The 22,398-nt window shown below is 41.6% G+C and overlaps 5 protein-coding genes across 6 annotated transcripts in view; 4 read left to right on the top strand and 1 right to left on the bottom strand.

Annotated features, from left to right (window-relative positions):
* Nucleotides 1-1,548, top strand: part of LOC137886273 (unconventional myosin-IXAa-like) — a 79,072-nt gene extending 77,524 nt beyond the window's left edge. Inside the window, 1 exon segment of the mRNA XM_068728669.1 lies at nucleotides 1-1,548. This exon segment is cut by the window's left edge and continues 1,368 nt beyond it. The gene's annotated coding sequence lies outside the window, so the exon portion shown is untranslated.
* Nucleotides 1,549-2,806: 1,258 nt separating this feature from the next.
* Nucleotides 2,807-5,851, top strand: LOC137886094 (DNA polymerase III PolC-type-like). Its single transcript, XM_068728413.1, has 3 exons — nucleotides 2,807-3,151; nucleotides 3,350-3,401; nucleotides 4,954-5,851. Exons 2-3 carry the CDS (start codon nucleotides 3,350-3,352, stop codon nucleotides 5,475-5,477), a joined length of 576 nt encoding a protein of 191 aa, XP_068584514.1. The 5' UTR covers nucleotides 2,807-3,151; the 3' UTR covers nucleotides 5,478-5,851.
* Nucleotides 5,852-6,393: 542 nt separating this feature from the next.
* On the top strand, nucleotides 6,394-9,471 carry plex9.2 (PML-like exon 9.2). Of its 2 annotated transcripts, none has more exons than XM_068728728.1 (2): nucleotides 6,394-6,822; nucleotides 7,393-9,471. In XM_068728728.1, the coding sequence occupies exons 1-2, from the start codon at nucleotides 6,744-6,746 to the stop codon at nucleotides 8,106-8,108; spliced, it is 795 nt and encodes a 264-aa protein (XP_068584829.1). In that variant the 5' UTR covers nucleotides 6,394-6,743; the 3' UTR covers nucleotides 8,109-9,471. The 2 variants fall into 2 exon arrangements, with proteins under 2 accessions (XP_068584829.1, XP_068584837.1); XM_068728736.1 differs by having other exon boundaries at nucleotides 6,739-6,900.
* A 373-nt stretch (nucleotides 9,472-9,844) lies between these two features.
* On the bottom strand, nucleotides 9,845-14,584 carry mpi (mannose phosphate isomerase). The gene is given in 7 exon segments (XM_068728715.1): nucleotides 9,845-11,233; nucleotides 11,330-11,538; nucleotides 11,976-12,149; nucleotides 12,429-12,608; nucleotides 12,789-12,930; nucleotides 14,383-14,535; nucleotides 14,537-14,584. Coding segments are annotated over 7 exon segments (1,119 nt in total). The 5' UTR covers nucleotides 14,579-14,584; the 3' UTR covers nucleotides 9,845-11,014.
* Nucleotides 14,585-17,489: 2,905 nt separating this feature from the next.
* LOC137886077 (secretory carrier-associated membrane protein 2-like) lies at nucleotides 17,490-22,189 on the top strand (the record flags this gene model as incomplete). Its single annotated transcript, XM_068728412.1, has 4 exons — nucleotides 17,490-17,660; nucleotides 20,781-20,858; nucleotides 21,154-21,240; nucleotides 22,078-22,189. Coding segments are annotated over exons 1-4 (448 nt in total), but the record flags the coding sequence as incomplete, so codon positions are not given.
* Between the last annotated feature and the right edge of the window lie 209 nt (nucleotides 22,190-22,398).

The following is a 22,398-nucleotide window of genomic DNA, read 5'->3' as shown; positions in this document are numbered from 1 at the left end:
TCAGCCATAAGTGTATCGTATCCCTGCATGCATTTTGTTTCCCCTTCTGTTTTATTCACAAACATCAGTGTTACTACATCGGAACTTGAATTTTTTTTTCTACATATATATATATGTATATATATACATATATATACATATATATGCATATATTATTGCTGTATTATAGGTGTTGTTATTGATGTCAAAGATTTTATGTTTTTGTCGTCAATATTGTTCCATAGTTTATTTTTGTTCAGATGAAAGCCATTCTTCCCTTTGTTTGTGTGTGTGTGTGTGTGTGTGTGTGTGTGTGTGTGTGTGTGTGTGTGTGTGTGTGTGTGTGTGTGTGTGTAAGAAATGTTTCCGCGCCCAAAGAATTTGTGTAAAGGTGGAACAAAACAAAAACAAAAAAGTCTCTGCAACCATCGAGTGACACTAAAAGTAGCTCAGACGTTATAACATGTTTTCATTAGTCTGAGTGTCATTGCACTCGCTCCGTCCACGATGTCCTCTGAGCCATCCATCTTCATCTTCTTCTTCTTCTTCTTCTTCTTCTTCTTCTTCTTCTTCTTCTTACCACACCAGTAGCTCTTCCATCCTCTTCACTCCCGGCTCCGGCTGTGAAAAGTAGCATTTAACCTTCTAAACCAGACAAAAGACAAAGTAGCAACTGACTCAGACCGTCCACGTTTGTCTCCGCGCATCCTTTCTCCCTCTTCCTGTCTCTGTCCACGCAGACACAGAAAAACATTCCGTTTCCCCGGGCCGCTCAACGGCAACGACGTCTCCGTACTTTAATAAAGCTCTGACGTCTCTCCCCTGTCGTCTCTCGAGCGATCTCGCTGAAGACCGGGCCGATTTGCAGTGTCAGCGCAGGTGTGTGTGTGTGTGTGTGTGTGTGTGTGTGTGTGTGTGTGTGTGTGTGTGTGTGTGTGTGTGTGTGTGTGTGGAGATGGGCAACGACGTTAACTGTAGAGCCGGAAGGACAAACGTGATTCCTGGTCAAATATCTATAAGATGATATTTGATGGGATGATCTGTGTACATGTCCAGGCTGACAATATGGCAAACAACAACAACAACAACAACAACAAAAAAACGAATTTAAAAAAGAAGTGAATGTACCTGTCACTGGAAGGCATGCTCTGCTTTCTCTGGTTGTTTTTGTTCCTCTTTTATACACAGTGTATGTACTATTTATGATCATGCTTTTTGGGGTGTACATTGGTTTAAAAGAATCTGTTATAAAAGGTGTTATAAAAGGATATATTATCCTGTGTACGGTTCATTATCTACTATTACTCATGGCAACATTTTTAACAGGCCACGCCCGGTCTGTCATGTTTGCGCTACGAAGCGCGAGTTCGAAAAAAAAGAAAAGAAAAGAAAAGAAAAGCGCTGTGTCTCTTTGTCTGCGCCACAATGGACACGGTTATGTATACGGTGCAATTTGTGTTATATTTCTTTTTTTTTTTCTTTTTTTTTTTTAAATGATACAAACATGTTTATGGTTGTAAGAAAAAAATAATTCATCTGCTTATTAAAAAAAAAAGAGCAAAAACTGCAGCCGAACACAAATGAGTTGAGTAATGTGATAATATGTGTGTTTTACTTTGAAATTGAATTTCCCTTTTCAACACGTCAGAGTATCTTCAAACACCTGCGTTGCTTTTAAATAGCAGAAGTTACGTTTTAGTTTAACGATGAGTAGGATTGGCCGGATGCAGTCGTCTCCTCGTCCCCTAGCCCGACAACGCTATATTTACCGTGTCCGCCATCTTTGTAGTTTCCTCATTTGATGCGTGATCGCTATAAAGGCGCCAAGTCGCTACGTCGTTATAGAGGTTCACGCCCAGAAACGTCCCAAACACAACAAATGAGAAAGTCCAGGCGGAGTCTCTGCAGATCCAGACCCCAGAAGTGATGATCGAGAGGGATTATTGTTTTTGTATGACTGTCGTTTAAAGGCCTTTAAAGGTGCCCTGTTATATTTACATTCAATGTTTCCCACCAAAACACATTGAGGCCTAACAACCATGTGCTGTTTTTAAAACTATATTCTAAATCCAGCATTTTTAACACCCACGTTCTCTCCAGCTGTCAGTCTGCAGTCAGCTGAGGCTGTGTGTTTTGCATTCGTGTATTCAAATCTTCGGCTCGTTCCTCGGCCGTTCGGCCACCGGTCAAAGTAATGCAGGCGTACGGAGCAGCCATTAAAAGTGCACAGGACTATGTGGACATGTGGGGGATTTAAGCTTGAATTCAATACAAAATTCAGTCCAGCCCTTTTTGCTTGAATAGATGTAGAAGACATTTTTGAAGATGTATCAAAAGGCACATATGTAAATAATGTGTAAATGTATCATGCAGCTATTTTAGAACTCATTTTGCATAATATATGAATACATGGTGTGGCCCTCTACTGTGACTCTAGTCTCTAATGATATGTATTCATCACTTTAATTTCTCAGTGTGTTTTATTTTAAGAGAGGCGGGGCGATGCTTGTGTTTAGCAGTGGAAGCATAGATGTATTTACTGGGGGAGCATCTTTAAAGCCACCAAGGCACAAACTAAACATTTTTTTTAATTTTTTTAAATAAATTTAAATAAAATTAAAAAAAACAAATAAACATTTGTTAGTTTCCAAATAATATTTTGTAAAAAAAAAAAAAAAAAAGTATTTTAAAATATATACGTTTTTTTTTTTTTTTTTTTTATTCTTTTGGTTAATGTATTCATTCCATTTTCTCAAACGCAGTCACTCTTGAACCTTCTTTGGTTTCGTTGTCACGTGACAGTTGACGGTAACTTTCCGTCGTCCGCCGGTCAAAAGTGAAACCAAACGAACAACGGCGAAGTTTCCACCTTCACAGAAATCCGCTTTTGTTTCGCCGACTGCGACCTTGTGACACGCGCGAGCAGATAGAGCAGCGCAGCAGGAAGGCGATTCATCAGAAGGAGGAGGAGAAGAAAAACAAAACGAGACATGTGCAGTTTCTGTTCCACTTAAATGAAAATCGAGTTCAGTGTCTGCTGGTTTACAAATGATGTGGCAGTGATTCACCTGTTAGCTCCTCCCTGCTGATGAGTGAAGATAACCGAGTATAAGTAAGCAGATGACATCTACTGTATCTACAGCTCAGCTGACACCACTGTGCACTGCCCAAGGTGAGTTCACACTTTTCATTATCATTCATTTCACATTTCTCACTTTATTAGTTATGTTCAAAATAACTTTACTTTTCATTTGAGATCATTTCTAGATCATAATTTTAAATATTATTGAATGCATTGTCAGACAAATCAGACAGGACTGAAGGGTTTCACTGTAGATGTTCAAATGTTTCTGTTTTTAAATTCTTGCAGATGTCTCAGAACAGAACCATCATTTTCTTTGACCTGGAGACCACTGGATTAGGTAACATTAACTTTAATTACGTTATCATTGAATATGATCTTTTATTTGACCTTATGTGATAAAAAAAAAATCACTGTTATAACTTGAACCTTTGTAACAATAGCCATGTAAAATAATTATGTTTCATTTCTTTGTATTCATTATTTTATTTCTTTATCTTGAAAGTATTTTAAATAATACTGGATTTTTTTTTCCAGATCTTTCAGCCGTAACTTGTTCATTACTAACAATTTAATTAATGTCAAAGTAATTCAAATGTTCTACATTCATTGTTTAGTCAGACAACATGACTAGAATGACTTTTAAAGGCCTGGAGTCAGAAAACAAACTGACTGTTAGAAGAGTTTTGTCTTAAATGTTTTCTTTAGACACACACACACACACACACACACACACACACACACACACACACATTTGTTTAACAATCCGGTCTGAAGGCTCCACCCGTTGACATGCATGCATCAGCTAGGGAGTTTCAGTTTCTATTTTTATTGGTTTCTAATGTCACAGAGGCATCGATCGACCGCATGAACTTCTTAAGAAGTTAAAGTCCGTTCAGAGAGGAAGAGATTTGTCATTGAACCAATAAGATCGTAGCTCTGAGGAAGTGTCCCTGCTAAACCACAAACCAACCAGCCGCTCTTCCTGTTCCGCAGGATGACAGGCTGCTGCAACCTATAGAATGTTTTATTGTAAAGTAACCGCACACCTAAATGTGTTTGTTTTTTTAATCTGTAAACTAAAAAAATATGACTGTGCTTTGATGAAATATATCAATGCTGATGTTAATATTGACATTTCTTACCAAATTTATAAAAAATAAAAAAAAATCTGCATTTCTTGGTTGAAAGTGGATCAACACTCCATGTACTGATTTAAATCAGCTCTAATCTTCAAGGCCAATTCTGGGATGGAGTTGACCGTTTGGGATTTAATCTACGTCATGAAATAACATATTTAACTCCCCTGCTCGCCTCTCCCCACGTTGTGAAAAGAGTGTGTATATGAAGCATCAAGTTGTCTTCATTTTTCTTATTTAGATAACAACCTCCAGATTTGAAAAGTGAAGCCAAAGTAGAAGTGTCTTTAAACTTGCATTCTCTCTACTGACCAGCAGGGGGCGACTCCTCTGATTGCAGAAACAACTCTTGATTGTACAGAAGTCTATGAGAAAATGACTCTACTTCTCACTTTATTTATAACCTCAGGAAACATTGTACAACCTCAACCAGACCAACGGCTGACGTCACCATGACTACGTCCACCTCTTACATTCAGTGTGTGGTTTTTACGTTTCCTGAAGGCCACTGTAAAAGTCTTTGGGGTGCTTGGAAAGGGAGGGGCGTTCAGTTTGGTTGCAATCTGCGGCCTCACCACTAGATGCTGCTAAAGCCCACACGCACACACACTGGACCTTTACAAGGTGCTGATAGGTGGAGCAGCAGCAGACAGATTGAAATCGCCTCACGCTGTGTTTTGAGCAGTTTGCTGACAATAAGTATCGTACAACCTCCATCTATTTACATGTTCTTTCTCTCCTAACCCTTCTCAGACACTACAGTGTGTCACATCATCCAGTTGTCGGCGGTCAGTGGAGAGCGGGTCTTTAACGTTTACACACTCCCGGGCCGCGAGCTCACTGAGAGCGCCAAGCGCGTGACGGGCTTCACCGTCAGCGACGGCGAGCTGTTCCTCAAAGGCACGCCCGTGAACACCGTCCCTCTTGCCGACGCTCTCGCCTCCTTCATCGCCTTCCTTCGCTCCTTCCGCAGCCCCGTGCTGCTGGCGGCCCACAGCGCAATGCGGTTCGACGCCCCCGTGCTCCGCAGGGTGCTGCAGCAGCTCGGTTTGCTGCAGGAGTTCAAGCAGGTGGCGTCCGGGTTTTTGGACACCTTCCCGCTGAGCAAGAACCTCTTTCGTCTGGACAGTTATTCTCAGGAGAATATGGTCCGCCACTTCCTGAAGAAGACCTACGACGCCCACAACGCCGTGGAGGACGCCACGATGCTGCAGGAGCTGTTCAACAAATGGCGACCCAGCGCACGGTCCATCAGCAAGGTTACCTACCCGGTCTAAAAAACAAAAAAGCTACGGAAAAGAAACAAAATCTTGCCATGAAAGCAACATATTCCATTTAAAACGGAGCCTTGGTGCCAGTTGGTGGTTGGACAGACTGGTATTTTAAACGCTCAGAATAAAATTACGGGTAGAATTAACTTTTTGTGATGTGGAGACAAATACATGTTACACCCCAAACGTAAAGATATGTTTCAAAAAAACAAAAAAATGACTGTAATGTAATGTTTGTACTCTGTATGCTGATTCGTCTTATTGTTGTGTGTGTGTATTGTAGCATGTGTCATACTCACAAGTGTTGTACCTCTTATGTCTTTCCAGTAATATTAAATAAATCCAGTAACATTAAACTTCTGTTTGATTCTTCTAGTCAACTTGGTATTTTACAGAATTATTTATTGCAGCCAGTTTCAATGATCATAGAGAGAGAAATCAATGTTTTCATTTCCTGCTCTAACAATAAAGTATAGTTGTGTAACAAAAAAAGTAAATCTTTAAGACTTTTCTTCAAGGGTTTTGGGAAATTAACGATCAATACATACAATATATTTAGATGGTAATGCTTTTGTAAAAAGGAAAGATTAAAAAAAGATATAGAATTCGTCAAATTACCCAGTGCAATAATCAAATTAATCAAGTTAAGTTTTAGAACGGCAATACAAGTAAGCAACAATGTCAACGTGTAAATGGTATCCCATAATAATACTTTATATAGAAATAAGAATAATAAGACTCTTACAAAAGATGCAACTAGAATCAGTGGCAGTACTGTATGGTTATACCGAAGTTCATCTTTTCTTATTTACAGGCTCGTAGCGTTACCATGTATGTCCTGTAGAGGGCAGCATGCTTGTATTATGTTTATATTTCAAAGAAGAAGAAGAAGGGCTTATCTGCGCGTGCGCAGATCTGACGCTCGGCTACTATTGTGGGAAGTATTTCTTGTTTTTTGTTGTTAAATATTACTTTAATTTGCTACACTTTCACACTGCAGTTTATAGCTACGTATGTGATTACAACGGTAATCTTTTTTTTAGCGCGAGGCTGAGCATTTTTCTCTCGTTCTCTCCGTCAACAAAGCTTTTATTTTGAAAGTTATTGTCTTCTTCTACGCGGGTGTTTAAAACCGCGGAGGGAAAATCTCTCCGGTGGCGTTTACCGACGCCTTCACGTAGTTAGATACGTTACTACCAGCGTCTCTAATGTGTCTATGTGTCGTTTACTTTACTACACGTCACCGTGAAACGTTATTTAACCTGTGGCGGGATGAAACAATCAGATTCAGACGGAGATGAAAAGTGTCAACATCCGCTGGTTTTCTTTGACCTGGAGACAACTGGACTGGGTCAGTTCCTTTATTCCCTCAAATAGTTAGATTTTTACCAGATGTTTCCCGAGGACAACGCTTTCTACTTCAAACTGGGTCCGTTTGATATCAAGATGTGTGCATCTGTTGTACTTAAATTTGACTTGAAATGAACTATTATGTTCTGTCTGATCAATTTTCTAGATTTATCTTCTTATTTTAAAAGGCTTTAAAGACAAAGCACCAAGTTTCCAGAGCCCCACGTGACATTTCAAAGTGCTTATTGTCTGTTTACAGTAAACTGAAGCAGCTAAAAGCCCAAACCAGGTGATTTCTGGCATTTTTGCTTGATAAATGATGATTCATTGACAATCTAAATGAGGTTTTTCCTCATACTGTTTCATCTCCACGTGTGTCAAACTCGTGTGAGGAATGCTGCATACAACTGAGCAAAGTACCTTGACTTTGAGGTATTTTTTTCTCAGATTGATTTTCAGCTAATGTACTACATCGTCTTGATATGTGAGCCACATGTGCTGCTTTAACGCCCCAGTGTCCCTCACAAAAACAGGAAGTGAAACGCTTTTTACATCTTCGTGTTTTATTCAGGCCACAGCTGTGAGATCGTCCAGCTGGCCGCAGTGAGCGGAGGCCACTCCCTCAACCTCTACGTCGTCCCTCGGTGCCGAATGCAGCGCGGAGCCTCCAAAGTGACCGGCTTCCGGGTCCGCAGACGGACACTGTACCTCCATCGCCAGCTCGTCCCCACCAACTCCCTGCGGGAGGTCCTGGTCTCCTTCTTGGCGTTCCTCCAGATGCTCGGGCGCCCTCTCGTCCTCGGCCACAACATCCGCCGCTTCGACTGCCCGCTGCTCGCCCGAGCTCTCGACGAACTGGACCTCAGAGCGGAGTTCGAGTCGGCGGTCTCCGGCTGCGTCGACACTCTGCCGCTGGCCCGGGAGCTGCTGAAGGACCGCGGCCTCCGGAGCTTTCGACAGACAAACCTGGTCAGGGAGCTGCTGGGCGTGGACTACAAGGCCCACGACGCTCTGGAGGACGTGCGGGCGTTACAGGCGCTGTATAGTGCGCTTCGGCCCACGGCAGAGGTGATCTGCAGGCATGGGTTTACTCTGGACACCATGGAGGACAAACCTGCTGTCTCGAGTGTTACAAATAAAAGGGCCCCACAGCGCCCCCCTGTGGGCGAACAGACAGGCAGCGAAAGTCACAGGCGACAAAGAAGACAAGGTCACGAGGTAGAACAGATGAACCCCACTGGGGGGCTCGGTGGCACAGAACGGGAGGGAAGCTGTCAGAGCTTTTGAAGGGTGATGGAGGTGTACAGAGATGATGTACGCACATCTGGAAGTCACACGTTACCACGTCAGCCTGATGCAGCCGCTTCATCAGTGTGTGATGGGCCTCCAGTTCTAATAGACTTCCTTTATTAATGGCTTTGTCAATGTGGAGTTTCCATTCCATTGCACTTACATTTACCGCACATTATTGACCAGATTGGAGACATGAGGGTCGGTTGTATTTATCAGGATCTCTTGGTTGTTGAAAGCCGTCTTCAGGAACAACAGACGTCCGTTTGTGTGATTTATTAATAGAGAAAATGAAGATGTTTCTCTCATCAACGTGAGGAAAATGTGATGCCTTGTGTTTATAGTTTGGTTACTGAGTTAATGTTATTCACTTTTATATTTACTAAAGGTTTCAATAGGATCCACGGAATATTTTTATTAGAGGTAAATAAATGTATTTCTGCAGCGTGTCCCACGTTACATACTTCATTGCTGGTTAGTGCTTCATAAATACTTGGAATATTTAATCAATCAGTCATATGATTTTTGCTCAAACTCGACACGTGTAAATGTTTAATTATTGAGTAATCAGGACTTAAACTTGGTGAATAAAACCTTGAACCCCCTCAGACATCGAGCACACGGTCGGATGTGAAAAAAAAAGAACCGTCTCCGGTTTATCCAGATATCTCTGTAAACCTGTTTCCTGCGTCTGGACGGTTACTGTGAAATGACACGACGGACACATGACATATTAACGGAACACGGCTTTTATTGAACCACTTTTACATCCACATGTTCTCTGCGTCGCCATAGTTAAAAAGGTGCTAAAGCATGCCCTCCCTGGACAAACATCCGTATCGTTAAAATAAAAACAATTAAGGTAAAACATTGTGCAAAGTACAGTATTCAAACTAAAAGGTGACTCAAAACAAGATCAGTAACAAAAGGTGTGTGTGTGTGTGTGTGTGTGTGTGTGTGTGTGTGTGTGTGTGTGTGTGTGTGTGTGTGTGTGTGAGATCAAGTTAAAAATGCTCTAACCTCTACGAGATTACTAAATAAAACATTTTGAGAAGATCACAATAGGTTGTTCTGCAATTTCACACACTCTAATCTGAGGTTAATGGTTCTGTCATGAAAAACATGTGATGATTTGAACTATAAACGTCAACTTCAATATTCTTCCATGTTTCAACAGTTTCAGCAACAACTGAAGGTTTAGTGCATCTCCATCAGGGGACGAGCTCAGAGCATCACCAACAGCCATGAAGGAGGTAAAAGCATTCACTCAGACACATGTTGACTCACTGCTAGGGTCGGCAGCCAGATAAGAGCGTTCATTCTCAAATACTGAATTAAAAAAAAAAAAAAAAAATGATCACAGCAAGAAAATCCACTTCAGGATCGGCTGAATTCAGACCGACCCCCGGTACCGACTGGAACCATCCAGTGACAATATTACCATGAAGTAACCGTAAAAGATTTTTTTTTTTTTACTGTGACGATAAACCAAGTCACCCCCATGACATCACAACGTACAGCTAAGACCTCATAATACAGGTTCCAGGGTTCAGTTCTCTTCGTAACAAACGGCAAAACATGCAAAGTCTGTACAAAAAAAAAAAAAAAATCTGTATATGTATATATATATATATATATATATATATGTATATGTATATGTATATATATATATATATATATATATATATATATATATATATATATATATATATATATATATATATATATGTATATGTGTTGCACTACTGAACGAGACATGGACGCGTCGCTTTGCATACGTCCGTAACGAGCAGCGTTGGTGCATTTCTGTAGTCGTGCAGAAGTTTGAATCGATGTGCATTCCTGATTCCCACGGAGCTCTCTGTGGTCTTAACTTTAGGGTCGTTCTCCACATGCGCTGGTAGCAGTTAAAGCGGTACCGCCTCCTGGGGTCCGTCCCACCGCTCCGAACCAAAACATGCACAGGCGTCTCAGTACCTCACTATGTACTGATGATATAGCTGAACAAACTAAAACCATACAAACAGTCAGTTGCACCAGGGACTTTTTTTTTTTTTAGAAAGACTTAACTGCTGGCTCATGTAACGGACATGCTCGGTCCTCAACGAGGTGGTTCTGTAACACGCGCACACACACACACACACACACACACACACACACACACACACACACACACACACACACACACACACACACACACACACACACACACACACACACACACACACACACACACACACCTTCAGGCTAAACACTGAAGGACGACCGATTTAAGATAAACTTTGAAAACACGTTGAGGTTCATTTGGTGGACTTTTCCAGTCTTCTAACCCTAACCATCTCACCAAAAGGTTCATTCATTAGCCGTTCCAGAGCTTTCAATCGTACCCAATGGTCTTCATCGGTAGATGGGTGTTCGACATTATTAATTCTTCTGAGCACTCGAAGGTGCCGTGAGCTCCAGAACGGCTACAAAGTGAACCCCGTGAGGTCATCTTCTCAACTGCGAAGGTCAACGTAAACATGTTCGTGTGCGTTTTTAAACACAGTGGGTCCTATTCAGTGTTGTGGACAGATTTTACTTTTTATTCCTAGTATGCTTTCCTCGCTCCAGCACCTATACAGAATTTTGGATGTTCTGCTTTTTTCTTCTTCTATATGATGTAATTGCATCACTACAGGTAAAAAAAAAAAAGACAGTAAAAACCAATTAGCAGTGGATCACTGCTGGATTTTATAGCTAAAGTTGAGGATGGGGGGGGGGGGGCAGCGACTCCCTGTTTGACAGCTCCTTTAACACACTACCTACTAAAAAGAGTCACACCGGAGGGGAACAAGAACACAGGTAGCATGAGGGTTCCCACACACACACACACACACACACACACACACACGGACTCACAGCTACAGGAGGCAGCAGGCTCGGAACATGGTCATCCCCGACTTGGAGGTGACGTGCAGGGAGACGCTCTCGTTGGCCGAGACGAACAGGACGGTGCCCCGCCTCAGCGGGACGTCGGAGAGGGCCGCGGCGGAGGTGGCCGCGGCGTCGCCTTCGATGACCAGGAGGATGCTGGCGCTGTCCACCGGGGCGACGGCGTACTGCTTCACCGAGGCCGGGACCTGCAGGAGGGACGGGAATCGCAACGTGGTGAGGACGTTTCTGGAGTACTAATACACGTACAAATCTTTTTATTTATTTTTTTATTTTTTTTCTACCTGTATCCTCATGACGGTGAAGTCGGGCACTGGGGGGTCGTACAGAGACACGCAGGGATCCGAGGCGTCCTGGACACACGGGAAGATTTTGGAGCTGGCGGGCGCCGGGCTGTAGTTCAGCATCTCACACAGCGTGTTGACGTCGATGTACTTCGGTGTCAGACCGGCCCGCACCGTGTTGTCGGAGCAGGCCATGCACTCGATACAGTCTGGATGAACAAACAGGAAAAAAGGGAAAGCAAATAAATAAGCAAAGTGGGCAGTCAGCTCTCCTTCAAATGGAAAAAAATCAATCCTCAAATGCTCTTACAATGTTAGATACAGCTTAGATCAGCCTGAGACGTTCAGGTCCTTCATTACCATAAACACACACTGCAGTTTATTTTCACTCAATCCGACACACACACCGTCCTGCTGCCAGACATTCTCACTAGAGCAGCAGATGTGTATTAATCCGCTTCTGAAAATAGTCCCTAATGAATGCTCTATTTACTCCTCTTTGAGTAATGTTTGATAAAAAAACTGCAGTGCCCAGCTGTTTTTTTAGTTTTTTTTTAACAATGATACTTTATATTTATACAGTCTGCTGTACTCATTCAGCCTGGAGAAGATCCCCAGCGCTGAATCTCACAAAGCGTCGTCTGACCTCCGTAAAGGTAAGCGTGCGGCTCGTTGGCTCCCAGGAACATGGCCTGTCCCGGATCCAGGACTATGTGGTTCAGGAAGTAGATGGAGAAGCAGCCGATGTCTCCGGGATACTGGGAGTGGAGACGGAGCAGCAGGTCACCGTTGCTGCTCGACGTGTCCTTCCCTGCTGCACCTGCACGGGTCATGAACACCCAGGAGTGTGATTACGTCAGATCAACACGTTTCAGAAGAGCTGAACAACTGACTTGTGCTGCTTTAAAAATCTGTTTTAAAGCCCCAAAATTGTAGGATTTTCTAAAAGTTGACGCCTCCTGGTGGTAGAAAAAGAAACTGTCTAATTTCTACACCTCTACCTCTGAACCCTGGTTAGGCTTAACGCCTAACAAACTGATTAACTGACTAAAAACCAGGAATTCTGCGTTTGTTTTCTGCTGTTTTTTCGGCTCCTCACCCTCTTCAGTGACTCTCTTGACCAGCATGTTGAGCTGATCTACGAACACCTTCTTCTCGCAGTTCATCATCCTGGTGAAGCACTTCTTCAGCACCTGGCCCGTGTGAACCGCATCTCCCACGCTGCACCGCAGCTCCTCCGCTGCCTCGTTGCCCACCAGAGCACGGAACTCTGGGACAGCTGATGGATGCACACATATATGCACAGGTAGGAATTACATTTTTGCCAAACATTTACCCTTCAAGGTACACTAACTTTTCCTCCCCAAAATATATGACACTAAAATAAATATTTTCTCCCTTGTTTCTCCAGTAATTGGTCAAAAATCCACTAACGACCCTGTGGGACTGTGGGACTCACATTTAAGGAATCCCAGGATCTCGTCCACTGGTCTGAAGCCACAGAGGCCCTGAAAGCGGGTGAGAGCGATGGCCATTTCTGGCTTGTGGTTGTTGTCTGGATAGTGCTCCGGAAACTGATCATGGAGACGAGCTGCTAACTCCTGACCAAGAAAAGGAAGGGGGTTATTACTGAAGAGGGTTATTACTAAAGAGGGTTATTACTAAAGAGGGTTATTACTGAAGAGGGTTATTACTGAAGAGGGTTATTACTGAAGAGGGTTATTACTAAAGAGGGTTATTACTGAAGAGGGTTATTACTAAAGAGGGTTATTACTAAAGAGGGTTATTACTGAAGAGGGTTATTACTGAAGAGGGTTATTACTGAAGAGGGTTATTACTAAAGAGGGTTATTACTGAAGAGGGTTATTACTAAAGAGGGTTATTACTAAAGAGGGTTATTACTGAAGAGGGTTATTACTGAAGAGGGTTATTACTGAAGAGGGTTATTACTGAAGAGGGTTATTACTAAAGAGGGTTATTACTAAAGAGGGTTATTACTAAAGAGGGTTATTACTGAAGAGGGTTATTACTGAAGAGGGTTATTACTGAAGAGGGTTATTACTAAAGAGGGTTATTACTAAAGAGGGTTATTACTGAAGAGGGTTATTACTAAAGAGGGTTATTACTGAAGAGGGTTATTACTGAAGAGGGTTATTACTGAAGAGGGTTATTACTGAAGAGGGTTATTACTAAAGAGGGTTATTACTGAAGAGGGTTATTACTAAAGAGGGTTATTACTAAAGAGGGTTATTACTGAAGAGGGTTATTACTAAAGAGGGTTATTACTGAAGAGGGTTATTACTGAAGAGGGTTATTACTGAAGAGGGTTATTACTAAAGAGGGTTATTACTAAAGAGGGTTATTACTGAAGAGGGTTATTACTAAAGAGGGTTATTACTGAAGAGGGTTATTACTAAAGAGGGTTATTACTGAAGAGGGTTATTACTAAAGAGGGTTATTACTGAAGAGGGTTATTACTGAAGAGGGTTATTACTGAAGAGGGTTATTACTAAAGAGGGTTATTACTGAAGAGGGTTATTACTGAAGGGGGTTATTACTGAAGGGGGTTATTACTAAAGAGGGTTATTACTGAAGAGGGTTATTACTGAAGGGGGTTATTACTGAAGGGGGTTATTACTGAAGAGGGTTATTACTATTACTGTTTAAACCAAATGAACTATGCAATATATATTAGCATGTCAGTTGTCCTAAAACAATTTAAACCATTTACAATACTTCTAACTATATACTTTCTTTGTCTCAACTGAATACTGCAAACATTTGCTTACATACACTTACTTATTGCAGCTGTAGTAGCCTCGAGCTGCTGGCCTCAGTGTATCACAATCGATACTTAAATACTGGTGATACTTGTCAGACACCTGTGTATACGCTGAGGATATTGACATTGGTGTGAAACTCTAAGTGGTTTTTGTTCTGGTTTCAACAGTGTTCAGAATGACTTTTTATTCAAACACTGTGTAGGCGTGTGTGTGCGTGTGTGTGCGTGTGTGTGTGTGTGTAGGCGTGTGTGTGTGTGTGTCTGTACTCACTCTGTTGGGGTGGGCCTGTATGGACAAGGCTGTATTGACAGAGAGGACTTTGAAGAGGAAGGGCAGCTGACCCTGGAAGGTGTCTTTCACCTTAGAGCCCAGGCAGGCAGGGAAGTGGGCGATCCACTGGCCCAGCGTGGTCTGTGCGATCCGGATTGTCTTTAATCTGGGCGTCGCCTTTTGGGTGGGCACCCATCCACAGCTGGAAGAGAAGGCAGAGACTTCATGTCAGTGGGTTGAGGCAGAAGTTGAGTTACAGAGGTATAGCTTTGTGACTGGAAGATTTGGATTCGACCTAACGGGAAAATACAAGTGGGAAACATAACCAATAAATCAAACTTTAGACACGACAGTTATGCTGCTTCCTTCCTTTATGCTTCCTTTATGTTAACAAGCTTCCTCAGGAGTCCAAGTCGTCCCCAGACACTCAGAGAGAAAGCCTGCTATCATAGATGTACATTAAATCAATTTATCTAATGCTGTCATCCAAAGTGATTTATACTCACTGAGTGTACATCACTCGGATAAGAGGGTTGCTCTAATGCCTTTAATGTAAATGAAGGGACACTCAGACACACACTCACACACTTGTTGGTGGACAAACACAGACAAACATCCATACCACCGCCCGACTATAAGCATGAAATCTGTTATGACTAACCCTGGCGTGTGACAGTAATGTGGCTTGCGGTACGTGAAAATGTCACCAGCGCCATAACCTGAATAATGACCTTCGTGACAAAACCCCCCGCAAGCGGCTGCAGCTAAATAAAGAAATACTCATGAGGTGCATGGAGAGAACGAGGCTCTCTGCCAAGACGCTGAGCACAACACCCAAGTTCAAACCTGAAAAACCTGTCAAAACACACGCTTGTGCGTTTTCACAGGTTCATCGGTAACCTTCATTCCAGTGATCTGAACCAGTATGCCTTCCCGGTGGTGACCTCACCTCTGCGTAGGGCTTGCCATCCTCCACCACGGCCACTGGGTCTCCACCGACCAGCAGTTTGGCCACCTCGCTGTCCAGACCGACCTTCCCCCACGCATAGTTTTGCACGGCACAGGTCAGGGGAAACACTGAGAGAGAGAGAGAGAGAGAGAGCCAAATCTAGTGTTTGTGTTCTTCAAACAAAAAGTGAATACAGTAATTTCCAGCTGTGAAAAAACATGACCCTCTTTTATTACCCTTCCTAGATGTGAACTGTGTATATCTTTTTTTTTTTGTTCTGTCACCTATTGTCTAATGATAGATAGATAGATAGATAGATAGATAGATAGATAGTAACTTTATTAATCCTGCAAGAGGAAATGTGTTCGCTACAGCAGCAATTATGGTACAGGAAAATAAAATAAGAGTCAACATATTAAATATCAAATGTACAATATATACAATAAGAATAACAGAGTAAAACTATTTGATATAAAAATGCACAATATATACAATGAAATAGAATAATATTAAATTAACTAACTAATGTCACATAATTACATTCCTACAACATATAAATAAGAGAAAGGAAAAACCAGAAAGCGCGTCTTCCTAAAATAACACCCGCAGTTCTGATAAACTGGTTTGTTAACAGCAGCTCTGTAGTTCAATAAGGCGTGGCGTGTTTCTGACAGGGGGAATAATCACACAACACCTGGCTAAAATATACGGTGTTTCCTTCTTTTTATAATAAACAGTAACAATATTCTGCGAACACCGGAGACTGACGACGCACCGTCCACTGACAGAAACGCCAACAGTAAGCAGGTTTATCTCTGCGAGGCAAACTGAGCCTGTTAGCCAGTTTTGTTGGGGAAAGAATACACCTCCCGAATATGTCTGTAACGCTCAGCAACGAAGCTTTTTTTTTACGCGTCAATAACCTGTCCCGGGTATCCTATGACGTCAACAAACCGTCGCACCGTGAGCTAGCTAAGTGTTAAACCGACGTTAACAGGAGATTTAAAACGGTTCGGGTAGGGAGAAGATCTCGCTCACCTCTCACTTCCTCCATGGCTCGATGTACGTCAGCTTGTCAGACCGTTTTGGTGACGTCACGACTCGACTCGACTCGCGACTTCTCTCTCTCTCTCTCTCTCTCTCTCTCTCTCTCTCTCTCTCTCTCTCTCTCTCTCTCTCTGTTTAATATCTATTACGTCACTATGAAAACGCAAAAACACATTTGATGAATTAGTATTTTTTTTATGTTACTTGCAAAAAGTTCTTAAAGATGTAGAGAAGCTTGAATGATTGGTGTCTATATATATATATTATATAAATATGTATTATATAATTACTTGAGAATATTATATGTTATTAATCATATATCATATATATAATATATTATGTATATGTATATATGTATATGTATATATATATATATATATATATATATATATATATGTATATATATATATATATGTATATATATATATATATAATACGTATATATATATATATATATATATATATATATGTATATATATATATATATATATATGTGTATATATATATATATATACGTATATATGTATATGTATGTATGTATGTATATTATATATATATATATATATATATATATATATATATATATATATATATATATATATATATATATATATATATATATATATATGTGTGTGTGTCATTGACATAGACTTGCTGAATCACATCATTGTCACTTTTTTATTTAGTCTTTAATTGCTTTTGTATAGTTTATATACTTACGTTGTAAAGTTTCTGAATATACTTTATGCCTAAAGAATGTTTGGTTTGGTTTCAATAAATGTAATGGAAATACAATATTGCATTATTAAATCATCATTTTTTTAGCAAAATCTCATACCCCTGAATTCAAACTCATAAACTCCAAACCTTTATTTATTATATTTAAAAATGAAACCAAAGCAATACATGAAAGCTAATGTATTGTGCACCTCCTTTAACGTATTTGTTTTAACTAATAATGTCCTCCTACTTTATATATTCAGTATGAATTCTGTTTGTTTGTTTAATTGGTTGATATCACTTGTCTTCTGTATTAAATGTTCTTTAATAAAGAATGACTAAATACAAAAAAAAGAGAAAAAAAAAAACACACGTCACTGGCTGAGTGCGCATGCGCTCTAAATTCATTCGAGGAAGTGGCAGGAGAGGCAACTCAAACGACGGAGAAGAGTTTGTTGTTTATTCTGCGTTCAGAGAGGACAAACCGGCCCGCAGACCTTTCAAAATGTCGGGATTTGATAGCAACCCGTTCGCAGAGCCTGCCAACGACAACCCGTTCAATGTAAGTGTGTGCTTTTTTAGATTTAAGGCTCAGTCGAGCCTGTGTGCTGACATATCATTCGTTTAAGGTAGCCAGCACGTCAGGAAACTTGTTGGGTGGATGTCGGGGGGAGGGGTCTAATTCTGCTCTCCTGAACGCCATTTGACAACGGCAGCATGATTGGCAGTCCTTCGACCAATCAGCGGGCTTTGTTTCAAAAGAGGGCGGGGTGTTCTGCTAGCCTGGTTGCAGGAAGTTAAACTGTAGCAAGTTAGGAATGTGTCAACCCGTTTTTAGCCACATAACGGTTACTATTAACTTTGAGATTAATTTGTGTCATTGTGTGGATTCCTTATATGTTGGATGTGAGTTTATATCATTTGTGTGTCCTGGAATGTCGCCTACATTGCGCAAAGACACTCAGTTACAAGCTAGTGCTGCTCGTTTGCTCTTTGAAGAGAATATCTAACCCACAGGCTGTAGCCTAGAAGTCTGTTCAACCTATACAAAGTTCAGTAACTTCTTTGTTTAAAAAAAAACGTCCGGCCTGCTGTGTTCAGTTAGTATTGTTCAATGTTTAGAAGTAGGCCATCTGTCACTAGTTAAAGTTAAAGTGGCTGACCTGACAGATCAAAGGGTTCCTTTCTGCAGACGAGACATGCATGTCGACTAACTGATGAGCTATTTATTGAAATGCACTGGAAATAAAAATGCCCCTTGAGACATAAACTCACATTTTCACATGAAGGATCCAGACATTCCACATTTGAGACAAGTTGTGTCAACGTGGGCCTTTTTAGAGCTACACTCTGGGGATTTAATGTTGCACTTTCATAAAGTATAGTGTTAGCGAGATATCCTGACCTTTTTTATTTTCTTATATTATGTCAAACGTCACTAATGTCTGGAGCCTACATCTACCATAAGGTATGCTGTGATAACCATGTCATCGCATGTTAGACCTCCCCTGCCTGGTAAATTCACATCTATTTCATCAACATTTGAGCAGCTATCTTGTCATAATTATCCTAATTATTTTTTTGCACTCCTAAACACACGTAGGTTTCATCTTCGTCATTGATCTTGCTTTTTCCTAATACAAGAAAACAAGTCTGGTTGAAATCCCCCGACACACTCCATGTGTGTGTGTGTGTTTTTTCTCTCAAGTTTATGACCCGTGTTCTTTCCTTAGTTGTAAAGCCGTAAAGCTATTCGTCTACTTTTCTCGCAGTAGTCATGAAGCTGTATATTCTCTCCCATTATGTGGTACAAAGCAGCGAGAAGAGAAATAGGTTAAACTGGCACAGCTGCCTCTCTCCCACTGATGGGAGCGTTACAACGGAGCGTAACATTTTTCAATTTCAACGCGTTATTCGCTAAAGATAAATTTTAGGTTAAACATGTAGCTCCGCCACATTAGTATGCTATCATATTTACATCTGTGAAACACACTTGCTGTAGATATTTTCAAGTGTAGAGGACTTACAGTTTCCATGGTGAAACAAGAAATTCATGTCTCACCCAAGCTTCACTTTGCATATCAAACACATTTGATAGTGAATGAATCAAACCGCGCTACGTGTCAAAAATGATCTTTCTTCATGATTTTGAGTGACGTTACATGGCACAGGGACTTTTACAGTAGTAGTCCCACTTTATTGTCTCGGGTGGCCGTGACGTCAGCAGTGGAGACCACGGTTTGTTTGCTGGGTGTGGAAGTGGCTGAATAAATAACCGGAGCAGCGGCAGCAGCAGCCGGGTCGTGTTGGGTCTGTGGTGACGCGGTGCGGCGGCTCGCTATCGTATTCAGACAAAGCCGGCAGTCTGAGGCGACATTAAAATTGTTCATATGTTGCCCCCCCCCCCCCCCCCCCCACCACAATATGAAGCGAGACTTGAGTCTATTTATTGGCAATATCCAACTCCAGTTATCAAATGGGTCCGACAGCCACACCTGTGCAATCAACGGTTATAAAGCCGCCCTGTTTCCTGGTTCACAGACTTAAAGGTCAGAATGTCATGCTGCTGTTGATCCCAAATGTACTTGTTTACCCTCTTCTGAGTTAGACTTAGTGACATTTTCGGACCTGATTTAATGTAGGGATTGACATGGATATCAATACAGATGTGTCTCAGTGTTCGTCTCCACACCTCGCTGCTGTGATTGCGAGCATGGCGGGCGTCATGTTTTGGCTTGTCCCAGCTCAACCCTTACTTCAGAGAGGCTCAGTGGTTGTTGTCATTAATTCGGTTCGAGATTTCTTCATTCTTTGCCTTCATGGTAAACGACACATTTTGCATAATGTGCTGTTTTTGAATATCTCCATAGACTGTGGTGATCAACAACGACGTCATCGGTCACTTAACCCCCCCCCCTCCCGGCATAAATCTCAAGTTGACAGTTAACCCACAGTCAATAAGGAAAGGTGTTAGTTGTGTTTTTGAACTGTTAAACTGCTCCAGACCCCTCTGTTTCCTGCTGGGAAGGTCTACAGGTGTGTCCAAAGCAGATAAGTGATTGCGAGTAACGTCACACCTTTTAATCACATGTCCAGTAAGTGACGGGTTGGAAGTTATCGCGTGAGGTTCTTCCTTTTTAAAAGAGAAAATTGATCCTAGAAACGGTTCCGGTGTGGTTTAGCTGTGCTTTTTAGTTTTACTGTTTTGTTATCAATCTCACAAAAGTCCTACATTACCCACAAGCCACTCTGCTGCCGTTCCTGTTAAAACATCTGCAACATTATTATTGTTGTTACATAACGTTGGTCTAAGCATGGCACCAGATGTCATAGTCTGGGCAGACATTTTTTTTTTTTAAGTTCAGTCTTTCAGGAAATGAAAAAGGAAGAGTTAGTCTGAAGTTGAGATAAACAGCTGGACATATTTGTGTGTGTGAGAGTGTGTGTGTGTGTGTGTGTGTCTTGCTACATCCACTCCAAGAAGAGCAGTTGTTTAACTGCACTGGTCCGTTGCTGACGTCTCAAATTCAATCGCACTGACTCCCACAATGCCGTTCACCCGATCCCCTAGTTGTGTCGTGGTGTGTTTGAAGTAGAGAAGCACCGGAGGATGGCCGACGTCTTGTGGTGATTTAAGTGACTGATAATGATGAAAAGTGACCCGTGATTCGTTGTGTTCCAGGACCCGTCGGTCACACAGGTGACCAGCTCCAACGTAGAACCCGTTGACCAGTTCAACCCGTTCCCCGCTCATCCCACAGTAAGACGTCTGAAACCTTATTTCCTCTACTTTTGTATCCTTAATATTGTGTTCTCTTGGTCCTCATCTTATCTAATCTCATCTCTGTCTTTTTTTCTTTGTCTCTTGCCTGTGTTCTGCTCTTATTTGATCTTTTGATCATTCCCTAGTTGCTGTTTTGTCTGTATGTTCTGGTCTTGTTCTCCTCTTCATTTAGTATTCCTAATTTTCATTTCCTCTTCACCGTCACGTTCCTGTTGTCTTGGTCTTGTCTTCTCATCCTTTTCGTGTTTGCTTATTTTGTATTGTTTTTTAGGACAACCTAGCTGCTCACACCACTCCAGCCTCCAGCTCTCCCTACCAGCCTGCTGTGTTACAGCCGTCTACAGAGCCCAGTCCTAAAGTGAGTCTCTCTCTCTCTCTCTCTCTCTCTCTCTCTCTCTCTCTCTCTCTCTCTCTCTCTCTCTCACTCACTTATCTGCTGCAGTGGCACAATACTACTCTGAAGTAGATTTGAAGGACAGTACTTCCCTTGGTCCAGTTCCTATTTTGCGTGTCATACGTATTGTAGCTCTGCTATGGTTCTCACAGTTGGTTCAGTTTCAGTTTCCTACAAAATGAAGGGAGAAAAGAACACAATCTAATCTGTCTGTATGTCTATAAGATATCTATAATAACTGTGTGGTGCTGAGAGCTAGCCATCCATTCTGCCTCCCAGTACTGTCTCCTCAGAGAGCAAGTGTTTCTTGAGGATGTGTGGTAGCCACACACACACACACACACACACACACACACACACACACACACACACACGTACTCAGTTTACACAATATTCTAATGAGCCTCCTTGTTCCACTGATAATCTGATGAATATTTATGAATGGCACTACAGATCACCTGCCTCCTTCCTTTTTCTGCCAAGTCAGACGTCAGATGTGAGCATCATAAATATGTATTATTGTTTTTAATATTCAGTATCGTAGCCTTTTAAAACAAATACATGCAATTCTGAGGGTGGCTGTTATATATGTATGAGAAACTACTACAGTATAAATACCGCAGGCTGATATGTGTAGTGAGTCATCCTGCTCTCTCTGGTTGGATCTCTACTATTTGTGAAACTCCTGCTGATGCGTCTCGGCACTAACGTCCGCAAAATGCATTCCTGCACACTCAGTGTGTTTTGTTGAGTAAAGTGTTTCTGCCTCCTCTTCTTCTTCTTCTTCTTCTTCTCCTGCAGGCGACGGCCGCTGCAGCTCAGGTCAATCTGCTGAAGCAGCAGGAGGAGCTGGAGAGGAAAGCTGCGGAGCTGGACCGCAGAGAGCAGGAGCTGCAGAACAGAGGCTCGTCAGGTCATTAAAGACAACAAGATCCCCCCTTCTCTCTGCAGTGCTGCTATGAGATATAGATATATATACATATATCTATATATATATATATATCTATATATCTATATACATATATCTATATCACACAGCAGCACAACTAGAAAACAATATGCAACGTGTGCTTTATGTATCAGAGAGGAAACATTATGTGTGTGTGTGTGTGTGTGTGTGTG

Source organism: Cebidichthys violaceus, unplaced genomic scaffold (assembly GCF_023349555.1).
Source record: "Cebidichthys violaceus isolate CVI_PGR_0920_01 unplaced genomic scaffold, fCebVio1.0.p SCAF_100, whole genome shotgun sequence".
NCBI lineage: Eukaryota > Metazoa > Chordata > Actinopteri > Perciformes > Stichaeidae > Cebidichthys > Cebidichthys violaceus.
The sequence above is the reverse complement of the archived record's forward strand: the minus strand, read 5'-3'. Positions and strand labels throughout refer to the sequence as shown.

Coding starts and splice junctions, on each gene's coding strand:
- LOC137886094 (XM_068728413.1), top strand. CDS start 3,350: ATGTCTCAGAACAGAACCATCATTTTCTTTGACCTGGAGACCACTGGA. Junction 3,402..4,953: donor CCTGGAGACCACTGGATTAG/GTAACATTAACT, acceptor AACCCTTCTCAG/ACACTACAGTGTGTCACATC.
- plex9.2 (XM_068728728.1), top strand. CDS start 6,744: ATGAAACAATCAGATTCAGACGGAGATGAAAAGTGTCAACATCCGCTG. Junction 6,823..7,392: donor CCTGGAGACAACTGGACTGG/GTCAGTTCCTTT, acceptor TGTTTTATTCAG/GCCACAGCTGTGAGATCGTC.